Here is an 18,868-nt window from a genome sequence, read left to right as displayed (position 1 = left end):
ATACTCCTCCCAGTTTTCATGCTCCCTCAACCCACCACATAGCTGACAAAGCTTCTTGTCTGCTATTATAAACTCTTTCCTTCTCAGCTGCAAAAGGCATTGACACCTGACACCTTCTAGGCACAAGTGTCCAAATAAATAGAGTACTTAGCCACAGTAGGATACGAGGGACTTTATACAACTGGAGTTGGGTAACTCAGGTATCTATTTTTCCCACATTCCTTACACAGAGTACATCTTCATCTTTACATCCATAAATACAGCTGGAGACTTCACTTCCGTTGCTATATGCAACACAATGCCTTTTTTGTTCCCCTAAAATTTTTAAGACAAAAAGCCCTCCCACCCCCCTACCCCGCAACCTCCCCTCAATCCCGAGTTAAACATGTCCATGAAATGGCCATTTGAAATGAGCTCTGATGGTGACCCCTTTTAGGGCTAAATGCTGTCTCATCTGTCTCCCCATGTAGGCGGAGGGCACCCGTACACAACAGAACTAATGCAGTTATGTTGTTTGGAAAGGCTGTGACGTCAGAATGATGGGCCCATGCAGGGTGTGCACATTCCTTGCAGCTAGAGATGTTTGAGCTTCTTAACCAATCTTTGCTGGAGAGGTAGAACAATCCCTGAAACATACATCTAGTTTTAAGCAGGGTTCAGCTTCTGAGTGTAGATTCACTGACTTCTTTTCAATCCTAAAACACCCTTTCAGATTCAAGCTCCTAACTTCCTTTGAAATCAATGGAAGATAGACGCCTAGATACCTTTGAGGACCTGGGCCTAAGAAACTTCAGAGGTAAGAGACAGGAATAAATTGCTGCAAATTCATAAAGAATTAATTTCCTGTACAAAAACAGATTTACTAGTCAAAATATTGTAATATAAATAAGAAATCTTGTTGAAAAGCTATTGCCTTTTAAATAAGCTATAGTGTATATATAGGCTTGGCAGGATCTGATTTTTAAAACTAATTTTGACAGATATCAATATTTATTTTTAAGCATTTTTAAAGTTTATTTTGATTTAAGTTTTCACTGTTGTGTGAGATTTATGGGTTTTAGCATTTTAAATTATTTTTATAAATTTAAATGTTCACAGTTGCAGCAAATTATGGTGGGGGTCAGACAATTATTTAAGACAGTAAACATGGAGATTCAAAAAGTAAAAATTTTATAAACTCTTAAAACATAAATTGTCTACCTCACATGCCAAAATATACAAAGTAAATATCCTTAAATCAACAAATTATGCCTGTTTTTTACTCATCCACTAGCCCATTTGTAACAAGCCTAATTCAAACATTTAAATATGGATTTTGACTCTAATAAGCTATCAAGCAGAATTTTTCTTTGCCTAACTGTAGATTTCTATTATTATTGATGAAAATTTTTTTTCCTGGCTTTGTATGTGTATTGTAAAATCAATCTTTCCAACATTTACCAATAAATATCTAATCCTTCTAATCCTAAATATATACCATTGATGGAAATTGTGATTAAAAATAAACTTTCCACCGACTACTCAGTATTGCTTATGGACAAGTGGGGAAAGCTGTTAATAAGAACAGGTTTCCGAGTAGCAGCTGTGTTAGTCTGTATTCACAAAAAGAAAAGGAGTACTTGTGGCACCTTAGAGACTTACAAATTTATTTGAGCATAAGCTTTCGTGAGCTACAGCATCCGATGAAGTGAGCTGTAGCTCATGAAAGCTTTTGCTCAAATAAATTTGTTAGTCTCTGAGGTGCCACAAGTACTCCTTTTCTTTTTGTTAATAAGTGATTAAGTGTTAGATATTAGATCACCATTCAAAGCTAGAGGAAGGTAGATCATCTTTATATACAGGTTTATGGGTCTGTTCATAAGAAAAGAGGCATAATTTTATGGCTACAACTTCCTGAAAAACTCTTTTGGACTCAGGATTAAGAGACATAAGTAATTAAAAGAGTGAAATAAAGGGTTTTGAACAAATTGGAGAGGATTCAGTCAAAAACCAGAAGAATGATGCAAGGTCAAGAAAACCTGCCTTACACTAAGAGCGTTAAGAAACTCAACCTTTTTAGTTTATCAAAGAGAAGAGTAAGAGATGCATTGATTACCATGTATAAGTATCAACACAAGGAGAAATATCTAATGCTAAAGGGTTCTTCAACATAGCTGACAAAGGTGTTAAGTAAGACCAAGAGCTAGAAGTTGAAGCTAGACAACTTTAAACTTAAATAAGGCATACTTTTTTTTTTTTTAAATCTCTGCGGGTAATTAACCAATGGAACAATTTATTGAGGGATGTGGTGGATTCTCCTACACTTTTAGTCTTTTAATCAAGATTGGATGTCTTTCTAAATTATATACTTTTGTTCAACTGAAAGTTATGGCTTGTGTTATTGCTGGAGGTCAGCCTGGATTATCATAATGGTTCCCCATGGCCTTAAAATTTATGAAATCTATGAAAAAGAAAATGAATGGCACCAACAACAAATGTGAACATGATATCTGGACATTAAAGAAATGATGCACATTTTCACTGACTTTTTTATAACGTATTTTACCTTCCAAGAAGCCATTCTCAAACAGAATCAATGGCCTAACATTTGTAACAATCAGGGGTTTCTAAAGACTGAAAAAACAAAACAAGAAGACGCTAGTCCTTTATGATGTTTTTAAGACCATAACATTGGGTTCAATGTTCACCTTCCAACGCAGATACATTCTGGAAAACAAGTTATTTATCTTCTAAGTCTATGAAGCTTGAACATCTTTTGGGGGAAAATTTCCCTTGTGATTCAGATACAAGTTATGGATGACGAAGGCAGGATCAATGCTAAACTTGCCAACTCTACGTTTGCCCCCAACTGGTTGGATACCAATGAATTATGTATGTTCAATGTTGGATACCAATGTTCAATTATGTATGTTCATGTATGATGTCTTCCCTGTTGGGTTAGTTTAATTAATTAACAAGACCTAGGATTATTTGTCTCTAAGATATGCTGTATATTTATATTATTTATTACAATACAGGAAAATGGAAAGAAAAAGCTAAGTTAAATCCACCTGTTTCATATTACTATTGAACAGAAGTCCAGCTGCTGCTTGAATTGCAGTGAAGCTATTAGATCCAGTTTTGCTGGATCCTCTGGTGGCCATACTCTTCCTATGTTCTTGCTCTTTTAGGTCTACTTCATGTAGAGATGTATTACTGTAGCTTACTGACAAAATCAAATTAATTTGTAAAAGGGCTTCCTTCAGTGTTCTCAGATCTGTTCTCTTCAGAGGATCAAAAAGTCTCTTTCTTTGCTCCCCAACGTAGTACTGTTTGGGTTTGATCATGTGTGTCTCTTACACAGAGAGAATAACTTGACTCATTTCTATTGATGGTTAAAACAGTGCTACTACAGTAAGTACATTTATTTAGGGATAACCTTCAAGAGGACTCTCAGTACTAGGCTCCTGCTGCCTTCCTCCCAGATACAAGGCCACACTTACAATTTTCAAAGCTCTGTGTGAAAAAAGATGTGTATGTGCTTCAAGCTTACTTCCACTAAAGGTATATAGCACAATAGTGATGGGGGCAGGAGACATATCAGGCAGGCTACTTGTCATACCTAAGTAAAGGGATACCAGGAGGGTTTATCATGAGGGAGGAGACTGATGGGCTTGTCATTAAGGGAAGGGAAATAATTGGGGAAAATCGGGTTCATCCTTCAAGGCTGAAAGGTGGGATCATTATTTAGGACAGTGTTGTGAGTAAGCTAGATCCCAAAGTGCACAACCCTGTTTGGCTGCACAGTTGGCACACACAGGTGAACAGACATTTGGGGCCAGGAGGGAGTGAGGTCTATTTTATCATGGATCTTTTATATGGAGTACAGATGGGTGGACTGATAAGTAATTTGTGCCTACTTCAACAAGAAAAAAATTAAGGTTTAATTTTAAATTCTGCTTTTAGAACCGCAGATTTCTGCCATGACAACTGCCAGGGTGAATACTCATTCTCAAGGTTGCACAAAAGCACTGTAACCTGTTTAACTTTTAATTTTATAGGAAAGATGCAGGACAAGAGGGGCCTGACAGATAGTGAATGTGGCTGCAGTATGGGACAGTCATTTAGGGGTGATTCAACTCCCATGGAACTCCAAGTTTTTTATCCTAACAATGCTGGTGCAACACCGTACTGTATGATGCTTTGCTATAGCCTTAGACATAAATTAGGGTCTTTATTTATTTGAAGTTCTTTATTGAGTGTTGTGGCTACAGGAAACCAAATTATTTTAAACCCTTTAAACCCGTGGCATGCAAGAAAAAAACACCCTTGTGATAATCGTGCTCCCACACGCTGTTGCCTTGTTCCCCACCCCAGTAACATTCCCCGTGCTGGACGGAGACAAGTACAAAACAGACGGGAGCCACTGAAGGGCAGCAAGGGCAGGGGACAGCGGTGGAAAGCACCGCCAGGACCCGCATTCACCACACCGGCCGCCTTCTGACGGTGGCACGCCACAAACGTGTTAAAATTGTCATTCTCAGATTGCCACAGCGCGCCGGGCTCCAGGAGCTGCCTCTTGTCTGCGTCCAACGCTCCTCCCCGCCCCTGCTGAGCCAGGGCTGGCTGCCCCGGCCGGAACCCCCCTGCTAGGACCCTGGATCCCCGCCGCGTGCCACTTTGCCCCTCACCCCACCCCTCTGCGGCCGGCCGCTCCGCTGCCCTGCGCCCCGGGGCCCTGCCCAGCTCCGCGGCGTCAGATCAGCTGCCCACGCACCCAGCAGCCAGGCAAGCAACCTGGGGGCGCAGCGGATGGATCTGAAGGAGAGCAGCCTCGATTGGTCAAGGTCGCTTCCGTCCGCCCAATGGGAGGAGGGAAGCTGGCGCTGTGTCCAATGCGCGGAGGTTTCCGGTGTGGAGAAGGCGTCCGGCAAGTTAGTTGTTTTGAGAGAGTCCCTGGGCTGCTTGGCGTCGGCGCCGTAGGGCGAACGTCGGGGCACGGCGTCTTCGTGAATACCAGCGATGTCGTATAAACGCGGTGGCTCGGGGACCGTCTGTCAATCATCGACGCTCTCGCCGGCGTTAATACAAGTCGCTGCCGCCTGAGGGGGAGCGGATTCCAGCACATGGCGCGGTGTGGGGGGGACGCTGTCTCGAAAGGCACCAGCTGGGCCCCGGCGGCGGCGGCGGCAGCAGGCGGCGGCGGGAGGGGGGCGTGGGAGCGGCAGAGGCTGAAGGAGATGGTGGCTGAGCAGCTCCGTCAGGATCTCGGCAGGTAGGGGTGGGGGCGCGGCACCTCACCCTGGGGCTGGGCGCGCACCTCGGGTCAAAGCGCGCTCGGGAGAGCGGCCAGCCCCAGCGTTGTCATGGTACTCGGCGCAGGTGGGGTCACCCCCTGGGTGTACTTTGGCGTCGCCATCGTATCTCAGCTCCCCCGCCCCGGAGCTTACAGCCAGAGCTAGAGAGGAAAGGTGAAATAATAGCAGCCATGATACTGTAAGAATGTCAGTTTCTCTGCTGTGAGGTCGAGCCCCTCCTCCCTTGGGCTGTCAGCCTGGCGCTGGAAGAGCTCCTGCTGTGAGGGGGTGGGGGGTGGCGGTCTCCTGCTGAGAGCCCTGCCTAGCGCTGACAGCTAACAGGCGGTGTGAGCAATGCAGTTCCTTCACAGGCACGCTCTGTTGGCCTAACTACATTGACCTAAGCACTAGGCTTCTTGAGGAGGTGGAGTTATTAAGTCAAGGTACTGGGCGACTTACATCTGTAGGAGCACCATTGTAGCGTAGACCGTTAACAGAGTGAGCTTGACATAAGCTGCCTTATGTCCACCCAACTCTAGTGTAGACCAGGGTTCTGAGTCTAGCAAACCGTCTCTTTGTTGCATCTCCTCCCGCCCTGTGGAGTTGCCTTCAGATAGTTCTCTGTGTCTCTCTTCTGTGATGATCTCTATAGATGCTCTCTGGGTGTTGTCTGTTGTCTTGTATGCATCTCTGGTTCCTCTGGATCACTTGTCCTTCTTGCATAGTCATCTTGTATGACCTGGTTGCTACTGCACCCCTCACAACTCCTTTAGTCCTGTCCTTTTGGTGTGTCTCTATTGGCTGGATCCTCACAGGAATGCCTATCTCCAGGGTAAGTCCTTGGCTGACCTGCTGTACGTTTAGTGCCTGCTTTCTCAGATTGTTGGCCATCTCCTTTTGGCAGTGTCCCCATCCTTCTGGCTACACCAGGTCTCCCCTCATTGGTGGTTGGTTTTGGTCCTTCATCACATCAGTGTCTGCACTGGACTGTTTTGGTGCCCCTATAATGGAGTATTTCTGCATGCCAACAAATGCTAACAACAATGCCCGAATCAGAAGAAACAGCCTTGTGTAACAGTCTCTGAGCTGTTTTTGCAGCTGATTCCACCTTACTCCTATGGGTATGCTTGGAAGGAGGTGTGGTGATCAAACTTCCATTTACATGCAAATTCCTTGAATTCTTCCAAGGCAAATTTGGCGTTTGTTGTCAGTAAGTATAGTGTCTGGAATGCCATATCTTGCAAAATGAGCCCTCAGTTTGTCAATCACTGACTTACTTCTTGTATAAGACACCGGGCATTGACACACACAGTATGGTAGTTAACTATAATCAAGTACTACTTTTCCTTGAAGGTAAATAAGCCTGCTCCCAATTTTTCCCTTGGCCAGGTATAGTTCCTAAGATAGGGTTTTGTTTTGTTTTTCCTGCTGGTGGTTATCACATGACCAGCAGGTGTCTCACCCTTCTATCAAAGAGTGGATTGGTGAATACATTTCCTGGCCAGTAAACATACTTTTGAACCTATCAGAGAAAGCAGTGAATACTCGGGTGTGAGTTTTTTTTGTTTTTTAATTCATTATATCCTTATATAACAAGGTGGAGACAATAACTCTCTGTCCTTGAAATACAATTTCATTCTGCATACTCAGCTCATCTCTAATTTGAAAATATGGTTTTGATCCTGTGGGTACCTGACTTTTGTCTTCTGGCCATCCTACTTTTATCATTCTCTTGACTGCCTGTAGTCAATGTCGTTTTGTTTTGCCCCTTTGATTTCCATCAGCTTCGCTGTTAAAACTGGGAGATAGTGTAGCATGTTAATTGATTCAGTGTCCTGATCCTTTACCCAGCATCAGCAAGTTGGGGGAATCAGCTAACACCAGTAATTGTCCTGGACAATATCTGAGCTCTATCTGGTAATGCTGGAGGTGCTGCAATATCTATGGAGCACTAAGGGGGCTTTGCCTTGATTGTCTCTGGAAGGGGTTTGTTGTCTGATTGCACTATTACTGGGTGGGTTATAGGTGTGCTTGTGGAATCACTCAGCTCCAAATACCACCGCCAAAAGCTCTTGTTCTATTTGCATTTACCACTGTTCAGTCTCTGACTAGGTTCTGCTAGCATAAGCGACTGGCTACTCCTGCAAAAGAGCTATACCCACTCCTTTCTCCAATGGATCATGCAGGAGTGTTCAGTGGCCCTCCTGCCTGGCAGTACTTCAAAACAGGGACATGTGTTATCATTTGTTTCAGCATGTCCAATGGTTGCTGTTGGGGACCTGACCAGTCCCACTCAATATTCAGCCTTGCGAGTTGATGTATGGGTTCCGCTACTGCAACTGGGTGCAGGCAGAACCTGGACAGAAAATTTGTCATTCCTATGAAGTGCTGTACCTCTTTCATATCCACTGGAGCTGGCATGTCTCTGAGCGTCTTGCTCTTGTTGGGATCTGCTTTCAGTCCCTCTGCTATGAGCAGATGTCCGGTATGTGTCACCTCACGCTATTTGAGTTGCATTTTTTTCCTGAGTTGGGTTTTATGTTTTTGTTCCTGCATCACTGTACAAAAGCTTGTAGTTTTCTTTCATGGTCTCATTCATATTTCGTATCCTTGTTCCCTTCCTCTACGATGAGGATATCATCTGCAGTTATTTTCACCCCAGATAGTTCTTCCAGCACTTGGGTGAGTCTTCTCTGGAACACTACCAGTGCTGAGCTTATGCACACTGGCATGTGCAGCCATCAGTAGCAATGGTGTTGCAAAAGTTGTCAGCATGCTGGACTCTTTATCCAGATTTATGTGCCATAACCCATTCCTCACATCAGACCGTAAAAATTCTGGTTTTGGAAAGTTCTGGCACCGTATCATCAATTGTGGGCAGTGAACAGTGGCATCTTTTCAATGCTGGTTCAGTGGCTTTGGCTTGATGAAGATATGTAATTTGTCTGATAACTACTTTACCACCTTTGTACTATTTACCCAGGTTGTACTTGTCTCTACTTTTGAACTCTTTGGATACTGGATTATGTGTTGCCAATGAAATCTTCCTACGTGGCAAGCACTTAAATTCTACTGTGGGGTCTATTTTCAGTTGCAGCTTTCCTTCACGGCAGCCGTTGCCTTTGAAAACATACCCTTTTAAAATGGTCTTCATTATCAGAGAGTCTCCTGCATTTGCTGCTTTCACAGCAGGTATAACTTTCTCACACTGCACCTGATTAGCTCTATGGCTCTGCTCTTCAAGAGGGCTCTATGGCATTTTTCCTCCACCACTACAAACTTCAGTTGGTATTGCAGACATTGTTGCATGCATGGAGTGTGGTATTCTCCCTTGCTGATTTCCTGTCCCAACATCCTGAACCTGATACACTTTTGGATCCAGGGAGAGTCAAGATGCCATCAGTGCTGTCTGATGTGCTCTCCCTCTTTTGTACAGGTCTTAATTGAATCTTTCTGAGACCTTCACCTGCTCTTGCTCACACTGCAAAAATGGTTCAACTTTCCACATTCCTGGTGGTCATAGGCTGGTGCACGTCTTTTCCCCCCCATGTTGTCTCCCACCAGAAATGCATTTCACTGTGGGTATAGAACCCTGGCCATCTGCTTTCCTTTGCTATTGTCTCACTGCATGTACTTCTGAGGGCGTTGTCATTTCTCTTGAGGCTTCTGCTTCACACTCTGAGTATTTATCTAAGGTGATTTCGCCTTCCCAGAGCAGCCAAGTGCTGCATTCTGTCCTGTCCAGAATTATGGAATCTGTCAAGTCCCCAAAAATTGCATGTAGCAGCCAATATGCAAAAGGCAGTAACGTAGAGGTCTATCCCCTCCTATTTAGATTGGTATGTAGTGAAAAACTTTGTGTCACTCCACAGTTTTTGTTCTGCTTTGGGGAGCAATAGTTCCCCGGAGCTCTTCGGACTGCTGTGAGGCTTGAGGCAGTGGTGAGCCCTTCTTGTTCCCCAATAACATAAAATAATAGTTTTACTTTCCTGCTATTGTCGTCCTGTTGCATGACCAGCTCTAAATCCTCCCTCAACTGGGTCCATTGCTGGGCTGGATTTGTATCTGCAAAATCCAGGGCTCTGTGGGGGCTTCAGGCCACATTTCATGGCTCACTTTGCAAACTGCTCAGCTGTTGCCACCATGTTTCATTTTCAGAGTGAAGCATTGCTGCAAAGTTAAGCTGCACAAATGGAACTTTATTAAACGCTCTCCATTGCTCTGTCCACCTGGCTGAGTTGCTTCCAGCCTAACTCCCTACAGTCCCTGTTTTTCCTGGTGCTCCCTTAATAACAGTCTCTCCAGGGAACATGAGTCCTCTGACTCCAGTTCCACTGATCATGGTGCAGTAGTGGCATCACCAGCTGGGGGGCTGTGTGCCATAGCAATGTATTATAGTGTCAGCATTGCACGTGGGCCGTAGTGATGGTTGAAGATGTGGGTCATAGTACAGCAGTTCCAGCAACTGAATTGAGTTTCAACAGGAATTTTTTTTCTTTAGATTACTATATCCTGAATTGTGGCATTCATATTTCACTGTAATTAAATAAAGAAAAAGAATGCATTTTTTTAAAGATTCCAATATATTATAAACAGTGTTTAGAGTGTGTCATCTAGATCTGAATTTAACTGCATAATGTTTCCTATCCTCTAACAGGCTTCTTCAAGAAGAAATACATGCAGATGTCACTTTTTGTGTTGGTCAGACTCTATTCAGAGCACATAAAGCAGTGCTTTTAGCAAGAGTTCCAGACTTCTTCTTATACAGTACCGGAAAACAATTAAGTAATCTGAAAGACCATGAAACTTTTAATTTGGAGAACTTCGAACCCTCGGAATTTAAAACATTTCTACAGTAAGTTTTTCATTATCTTCTTGGTGGTGGTGGGTTGTTTTTTATTTTTGGTGGTTTGTTTTTTTTTTGTCTTTGGTACTTCACTGTCTAAAAATTAAAATGGACTTGTAGTCAGCATTTTTTGTGTATGTTCTGTAGTATCTGGGAGAGTATCTGTTCAACAAAACTTTAGGTTTTGCTTAAAGTTACTGGATTTGATAGTGTTCCAATTAGTGTCAATGGGAGTTTTATCACAGATTTCAATAGTAGCAAGAGTGGATCCTTAGTTTAGGGGAGAGGTGACTGGGGCAAGAGAATATTTAGTACTATATCTTAAGCCATTAAACCACCCATGCCTATTCACACCAATTAATCCATTCTTGGATGATACAGCTTGGAGGACAGTTAATTGTAGTTTTGAAATAAATGTTTTCTTTTATGGTCTTTCTGTTAGCCAGGAGCCAAACCAGTTAAAACCTGTATAGGTCAGGAACAATACCTTGAATTACACCCAGAAATGAAGTGGTGTAGGTCTTGGAGCACAGATGTAATGTGGTCACTGCATGAAGCTCTGGTAAGCAAGGGGGGGATGTGCACTGTGTTCTATATTAGATAAAGTTCTGGATTGTCCTCCAATGTAGCACCATGTAGAGTGCATTTATTCTGCAGTAACAAATATATGGATAGCTATAGCAAAGCTTGTATCTGAGAAGTAAGGTTACAGTCTCCTAGCCGAGCCCAAAGTGAAATAAGTACTTTTGGCCATTGATGCAGCCTAGATTTCTAGAAACCGCTAAGGCCCCTCAGTTGCAATCATGTGTGATAGTAGTAGGATGTCGCCCAATAAAGGGAACTGACCCAGCCTTCCCATACTATCCCTGATGTCTTCTTCCAAACTAGCAATGTTAGGCTCAATCTTGTCTGCACTGAGTGTCAGACAGATATACTTCCAAACCATAATCTCACTTCAGCACAGAGTCACTCAACTGCTCTGAATAGGGCAGATGAGCTGGAGAAATAAAGAGGGGTGTAATTTGCATACTGAAGACACTGCAGCTCATATAACCTCAATAATCCTCCTAATGGCTTTTTGTTCATTTTGTGCGGGAAGGATGACAAGATGAACTCCACTTGGGAGAAACATTTTAAACTAGGATGAGAAGCCTGAGGAGTGATGACTGGGACTGGTTAAATTAAGAGAATGGAACTAGGATGAGGAGCCAGGGGTGGGGAAGAGAGAGGGTGGGGACAGGCACAGAGAGAAAGGGATGGGGCAGACGGGGTCATGTTTGGAGGGAATGGTCAGAAGAGTCTGTGCCCCCTAGGTCATACTCCCCTGCAGAGCCTGGAATGGAACCTAAGATTCTTGAGTCTCATCATTCCTCTGCTGTCAGCAAATACCAGTGAAACCCACTAGCAAAGTATCCTATCCCTCTCTAGTGCTTGCTCATGTAGAGGAGGACAACATACCACTGTTAATTTACTCCATTAGCTTGAGTGGCAGGGGTCTGTGCAATGGATTTAAAGGTTCCGACCCTGCTGATGAACCATTTGGGGTGTCAATATGATGCACATGATGGAATTTGTGTCTCCATTTTGCTTTTTTAATAAATCTAGGAAGCTACACCAACCAAACTCCATTAAAAGAACACTCTATTAAGGTTGCAAAGTCAAGCACTCAAAAGTTAGGAAATGCCAGAATTTAGGTTGGCGGTGCAACCTTAATTTGCTCCCTTGTATGTATTAATTACAAGTCTTTAATTACATGATCACATACAGGTTTTTTTTTTTTTTTTTTTTTTTAAGCAAGATATCTGCCTCCAATAGTACACAAAATGGACTGTTCTGGGATGAATCAGGTTATGTAGTTAAGGAGCATGTTTTCAGTAGGACCCCTACTTCATTTCTTGCAGAAGTTGGAAGATGTGTAGTGAGTGAGTTAGGGTGTTACCCATGAGAACCCTCCTTCTTGTAAGTCAGTTGACTTCTGCCCTGGATAATTGGACTTTATCCCTGCTTTTCCCACAGAGTTCCTCTGTGAAGCTAAACAAGTCAATTACATCAGATTTTTGACAGGTAGTCTCTAATAGTATGATCCTTATTTTCTGGGTGCCTGAGTTGAGATTCTGGGTCTCATTTATGAGTGCTAAGCACTTTTTCAGCTGTAGCTGAAGTTAATGAGACCTGTGCTTTGGCTACTTAAAATGCTGAAAAATCAAGTCCTAAGTGTCTATTGGGTGTCCAAAACCAATGGATACTTTGACCATAAATCTCTCTGTGCCTCAGTTCCCCATCTCTAACATAGCCATCTTGTATGAAATATGTATACACAATATATATATTTTGCATGTATAATCTAATTAGGCACCTCGCTTTTCATTGTCTCTCATTTGCATCTCCTTCCATTTGGTTATGAAGGTAGTGTCCCAGCTGAATAGCAGACTGCAACTGCAACTTCTTTAAAATCTATGGTGAGTTTTATTGTGTTTGTCAGGTTGCAGAGGAGAAGAACCTGAGCATCTGGGTTGATAACCTCTGGCCTGCATCTTGAAACTTATGACTCCACTTGTCAGATTGTGGCACGTCTATACTATGACGTTTGGTTGGCACAAGTTACGTCAATATATAACCACTGACTGCAGTATGTTGTGTGCATGCATACTTGGGTGCATGCATCGGTGCTGCATGTCCTCCCCGTGCATGGTTGCATTGATGTAAAATGCAGTGCACCATGCATAAGTATCCCAGTGTGCCTTGCACCACTGTTCGGCTCAGGGCCTTGTGGGTTGCTTTTTGCAGTGGTTTTTGGAATGCCACCAGTTCACCCAGAGATTTATAGAGGTAGTGGTTAAGTTTTCACCATGCCATTTTCTCCGTTCCATAATTTTTTGCACTGTTTTTTAAACCTCCCACAGTTCCACATGCCCCTTTTTTTTTGGACTCCATAATCTCTCTGGCAGGAGTGTGGACCATGCACAACTCAGTGAAACTCTCCTGAGTATTGCTAATACAGGACACATGATTCTTCTGAATGTGTAGAACTTGAACGTGCGCTACTACAATTGAGTGTGCAATGAGGAATATGTGGAGATGTTCAAGCACAATAACTGGATGCTGATTGACACAGCAGGGGAAAAAAATGCCAGGCTGCTGTTGGCGTTCATGGAGAAGCTCCACATGATAGATTGCTGCACCTGAGCCTGAGAAATGAGAACCGATTGATGGGATTGCATTGTAATGAAAGGAATGACAAGCAGTATCTGCAAAAGGCTGCATTCCTGGATCTGTGTGCCAAGGTCACTCCACCCCTCTGTCAAAGGGACACCAAACTAAGAGCTGCATTGGCAGTGGAGAAGCAAATAGCGATTGCCCACTGACTGGCAGCAATCTGTTTACAGTTGGGAAAAACTACACTGAGATTGTTGTGATCCAAGCATGTAAGGCTATTAATCATCTCCTGCTATGCAGGGTTGTGACTCTTGAGTTATGTTCAGGACATAGTGGATGGATTTACAGCAATGGGATTCCTGAACTATGGTGTGGGGTGTGGTAGATGATGCACACATCCCTATTCTGGCACATTCCACCTTGTCACTGTTTTCCATTGTTATGCAAGTACTGGTGGATCGCTGTGGATGTTTCCCAGACAATTAGTGTGGGTGGGGGGGGAGGTTTGTGATGCTCGCATTTGTAGGAACGCAGGACTTTTTCAAAAGCTGCAAGCAGGGGTAGTCTTCCCTGATCTGCATGTTACAATTGGCAATATTGAAATGCCACTAGTGTTTCTGGGGGACCCAGCCTACTCTTGTTTCCCTGGCACATGAAGATGTACACTGGCCTCCTCAACAACACCAAAGAAAGATTCAGTTACCAGCTGAGAAGATGCAGAATGATTGAATGTGCTTTTGGTAGATGTAAAGATTCCTGGCAACTCCTGCTTGCAAGATCGCATCTCAGCAAGGCTAACATCAATCACCATTGTTACAGCTGCATGCTGTGAACTGCAAAAACATCTGTGAAGCAAAAGGAGAAAAGTGACTGGTACACTATTGGGTTGAGATGAACCATGTTATCTGATGAATACTTTATAGAACAGCATTCATGGGTCGGTGCTTCCTGTTCTGAATTCTGTGATGCTTGGTGTACGATGATAAAGATACTCAGTTTCCAAAACCAGAACTTTTTTGTTCATTGCTTCTTTGCACACAATAAAGTGCAAAAATAGGGTAAGAACAGTCTAGCAATGCTATAACAGTGAACCATCCTCTAAAAACCCAAGAACAAAAAGGAAATAAATACTAGTATTATCTGATCCTGTGGTTTTTCACAGGTCTCTATCTGTGGGGGGGGGGGGGGCCCTGTGGCTGTGGTTGTGGTTCTCATTTTTCCCTGGCATGGAGTGGTAGGGGTACATATGTGAATCCACGTGTTGGGTTTGAGGTGGTGTAGGGAGTAGTGGCCATGGAGTTCTTCAAGGATAGGAAAAGTTGCGGAGTTGGTAGTCTCTAGGCAGATAGGTCAATAATGTATTGCAGCATTGGTTTGTTGCCTGAGCAAACCCATGATGCTTTGATGTATTTCCCAATGTGCCACTCGGTCCTCTTCCCTTTTTTTGCAGCAGCTGATCCCTCCATTCTTGGTCCTTCTCAATGATTGTGGTCACATGACCCCAACTCCTCTATGATCTCAGATAGTAAGTACAGGGCTTGGAGGGGATCTCACTGAACTTATCCTCCCTAGTTCTTTTTTCTCCTTCTGATGAGGTAAGGTATTCAGCAGGCGTGGAGAGGGGAACACTCAAGGCAACCACACCAGAGGTACTGACTTCATACAGATAGATACACCATTAGATTTATAGTCACAATGGAAAGGGAAAGTTAAGTCTCAAAACTCTTTCATTAGTCCCAGAAATACTTTTAATAAGCAAACCTTAAGTGACAATTAACATTTGAGTGCCTCGTCAAGACACTGCTCTGGAGCTCAAACCCTGGTGAGTACAGCCTAGCCTAGAGGGGGGAGGAGGAGGTGTTTTGGTGTATTGAAGCCTTAAAAGCTGGATATGGGTATAGGCAAGTGCAGTGAATATTGGCAATATTTTCACAGCCAGGGATGCTCTTGGCTATTTGAGGGTGCTAAACGCACAGAGAACCCAGCTGTTACTGGCAGCCCAAAGCTGCCTGGTCTGTATACTGCTAGCCCCTTTAATACAGTAGTGTGAGTGGTACTCATCGCAGAATGGCATGGGAAATTCTTCTAGCACAGCAAGAAACAAGGCTGCCATCTGTATAAATGTTCAGGAGAGAATTGCAGAGTATTTTAATGACATTTTCATCAAGATCTCTCAAGGACAAAAGGGACATCCCTATTCAGATAAATGAAGTACTCTGCATGGCTCACTGCCAAGCTGGAAAAACAGGCTGACTACCTCTGTTTCTTCTACCTCTACCTGAGCACAGGACACTGTGCTGATGTGGATTGTGTAATTGTACTACCATGCTATTTTTTTTTAATTTATTCTCTACTGGCATAATGTTAAGACAAAATATTAAAGTAATCAAATAGAAATCAATGCCTTTGTTCACTAAAGTTGAAGGTGGCACAAGTACCATTTTAAATGGTGATGTGCAGTGTGGGGAGGGAGGAGGTAGACTCTGTTTTGGGCAACAAAAAGGGAAAAATTACTATGAGATACAATTCATGTACAAATTTACCTAAGCTCCCTTCCCCTTCAGCAGTAGGCTCCTCTGTGCTCACCATCAGAGACTGGCTTAACTCAGGAGACGTTTCAAACCACTCATGGCTTGATTTGCTATGCCCTCCACCTCCCCTTCCTTTTACTTTTCAACGTTTGCAGCAGGGGTCTCTGCAGTGGGCTCCTGCAGTGTCCACAGTTGTACATGGTTGCTGGTGGGCTCACTACCAAGAGGTGCATGCAGTTCATTGTAAAAGTGTCAGGTCTGTGAGGCAGCACCAGATTTCTTGTTACCTTCCCATACCTTCTAGTCTGTCTGCTGTAATTCCTTTTGCTTTCGCATAGCACTGCTGCTGATCCCTGTCGTGCTCCTTTGCCCCATATAATCTGCTTGTAGATGTCAATATTTCTAGGGCTAGCATGTAGCTGTGCTCGCACAGCCTCTTTGCCTTACAGGCTGAGGAGATCCAATTCTGGCCTGCAACAGGCAGTAATTTATGTAGTAGCTTTCTGTGTTTGTGAAGCTGGCATGGTTGGACACATAACTAAGGTGAGCTGGTAAGTGTGCTCACCAAGGTGAAGTAAAGTATCAGGGGATAGTCATGTTAGTCTATAGCCACAAAAACAACAGAGTCCGGTGGCACCTTAAAGACTAACCGATTTATTTGAGCATAAGCTTTCGTGGGTAAAAACCCCACTTCTTCAGATGCTTTTTACCCACAAAAGCTTATGCTCAAATAAATCTGTTACTCAGGAAAGTGCATTTCAAAATCTGGGGGAAGAGGGGAGTAGTGGCTTCTGGTCTCTGCAACCCCGGACAGTGGAGTTTGAAAGGAGCACAGGAGCGACTGTCATGGGGATAGGAGAATTGTGGGACAGCTGCTGGAGTACTGTCAGGTCGACGCAGGGCAAGTGTAGACACTGCATGACCTGTGTTGACCCTAAGTAGATTGAACATAGCTCTGCATTGCTCAGGAGGTGGTGATATTGCATCACTGTAACGGTGCTTACATTGCTGGGAGACCAATTATAGCATAGGTACATGTACAGTGAGGTTGGTACAAGCTCACTTAGGTTGACCTTTCTTTGTAGTGTAGACCAGGCCTAAGTAGAAAGAACAGAATGGGCTGGAGCAGTGCAGGAGAGAGTGGCAAAATACAAAGTTGGCATTATAGGTCTCAATTATGGATTTGGCTGAGTGGATTGTTTTCCTTTAGAACAAGGAGAAATTGAGCAACATATGCATTACAATTAATACAAATAACTGACTAAATCTGTCATCTGAAATTGTTCAAATGTGCTTTTCTATTACTTATATGGTCCAAACACCTCCCAAATGTTAACAAGCTTCTCCTTGCAATAATCCTGTGTGATAGAAAATATTATTTCCATTTTACATATGAGGAACTGAGACACAGAGAAACTGACTGTCTTGACAAACGTGTCACAGGAAATCTGTTATAGAAGTGGGAATTGAACACGGATCTCCTGAGTCTTAGTGCAGTTAATGTGAGAGAGTAGCATTAAAGCTACATTAGTGGATTAATAACAGATGTGATTACTTTTACTGAAGTTTTCACTGCCAGTAGCACTGTGAATTCTTTATATGTGACCAGTTAATCAGGTCATCTTGGAATCTTTCCATTACTGTATCTTTTGCTTCTGTGGCTCTGAGCCTTTACAGTTTTCTAATTGGATTCTCTTATCTCTAAAGTTTGTGAAAGGAAAGAGAATAAGGAATGTTATCAGTTTCAACAGCTATATATAATTCTTCTGTGTTTTTGTTAATTTCTTCTCAGCATTGTACTTGCTGTTAAAATCCTTTGTTTAAGAATGTCTTTTTCAGTGGCTCCACCAATTATTTTAACTCCATTTGTAAATGAAAAAAGGAAGAGGAATAACTATTAAATGTTCTTTTTTGAAGAAAAGAACTTAAATTCAGCATTTGAAATTTCAGGGGAAATAAGTTCCCCATCATCTAAACCTAGTTGTATACCTAATAGGAAGCAACAGTTTAATTCAGAAATACCTTAAAATAGACAGGATTCTAATGTGCCCATCACCTTAGGGCCTGGTCTACACTAGAAAGTTGTACTAGCTTAGCTGTGTCGGTTAGAAGTGTTACATTTTCCACACTTCTAACCAATTGACATAGCAATACTGGCAAAAGCCTTAGGGCATGGCTACACTGGAAACTTCAAAGAGCTGTTGCAGGAATGCTCCCACAGCAGCGCTTTGAAGTGCGAGTGTGGTCGCGCATGAGAGAGGTCTCCCAACACTCCTTGGTGAGGTGGATTACCAGGGGATTAGCTCCCAGTGCTTGGAGCCTGTCTACACGAGCACTTTTTAAAGCGCTCAGGGGGATGATTTTCCACATCCCTGACCCAGCAAGTTAGAGCGCTATAAAATGTAAATGGAGACAAGCCCTTAGTGTAGGCACAGTTATATCAGCAAAAAAGTCCTTTAGCTGTTGTTACTTCTTCCATTGGGGGAGCTGGTTTAAGCTATACCAGTAAAAGGCTTCTAGCAGAGATGCAACTTATATCAGTTAAAGAACTCTTGCTGGTATATCTATAACAGCAAACTCTTAACTGTAGAAAAGGCCTATGTGCCACTTCAGAAGTGGTTTCCATCAGCAACTCCATGTTTGTGTCCCTACCTCCACCTCAGACCCCGAATTAACAGATATGCAAAAGAAGTTAATCATTTTTAAAGTAAATTTGACTAAGCAAACTCCAGACGTGTTGTGGATTTTTCTAATTTTTTTTTCATTTCCTTTCTTAAACACACTCATTCTCATTTACCCTCAGCACCCTCCCACTTAATTGAAATACAAAGGTTTTTTTCTCAACCTGGAAAGAAATTTTCAGTGTTCCTTTTGTGTTCTTCATCCATTTATCTTTTATCCTTGTTCTGGCTTTTTTTCCCTGCTCCTTCCTTTTTCCTCTTGGATTTCCCTTCCTTGCTTTTCTAGTGCTAATGTTCATTCAGGTGTTCTGTCGTTAGTTTATTAAATACCTAAGTTATACTGAGGCACCTAAAGGGAATTTAAAAACGTAGAATTGA

General features: G+C 42.9%; 1 protein-coding gene across 6 annotated transcripts in view; it reads left to right on the top strand.

Annotated features, from left to right (window-relative positions):
* Positions 1 to 4,879: 4,879 nt before the first annotated feature.
* BTBD8 (BTB domain containing 8) overlaps positions 4,880 to 18,868 on the top strand; it is an 85,069-nt gene continuing 71,080 nt past the window's right edge. For 3 of the 6 annotated variants that reach the window (XM_073357072.1, XM_073357071.1, XM_073357070.1), the window contains exons 1-2: positions 4,880 to 5,254; positions 9,934 to 10,131. In XM_073357072.1, the coding sequence (XP_073213173.1) occupies positions 5,106 to 5,254; positions 9,934 to 10,131 (347 nt within the window). In that variant the 5' untranslated portion in view covers positions 4,880 to 5,105. Of the gene's footprint in view, positions 5,255 to 9,933; positions 10,132 to 10,592; positions 10,685 to 18,868 lie in introns of those variants that run through there. The other 3 variants (XR_012160414.1, XM_073357067.1, XM_073357069.1) reach the window with 2 other exon arrangements.

Source organism: Lepidochelys kempii, chromosome 8, assembly GCF_965140265.1.
Source record: "Lepidochelys kempii isolate rLepKem1 chromosome 8, rLepKem1.hap2, whole genome shotgun sequence".
NCBI classification, from domain to species: Eukaryota; Metazoa; Chordata; order Testudines; family Cheloniidae; genus Lepidochelys; species Lepidochelys kempii.
Note: the sequence above shows the minus strand (reverse complement) of the source record. Positions and strands in the feature narration are given on the sequence as shown.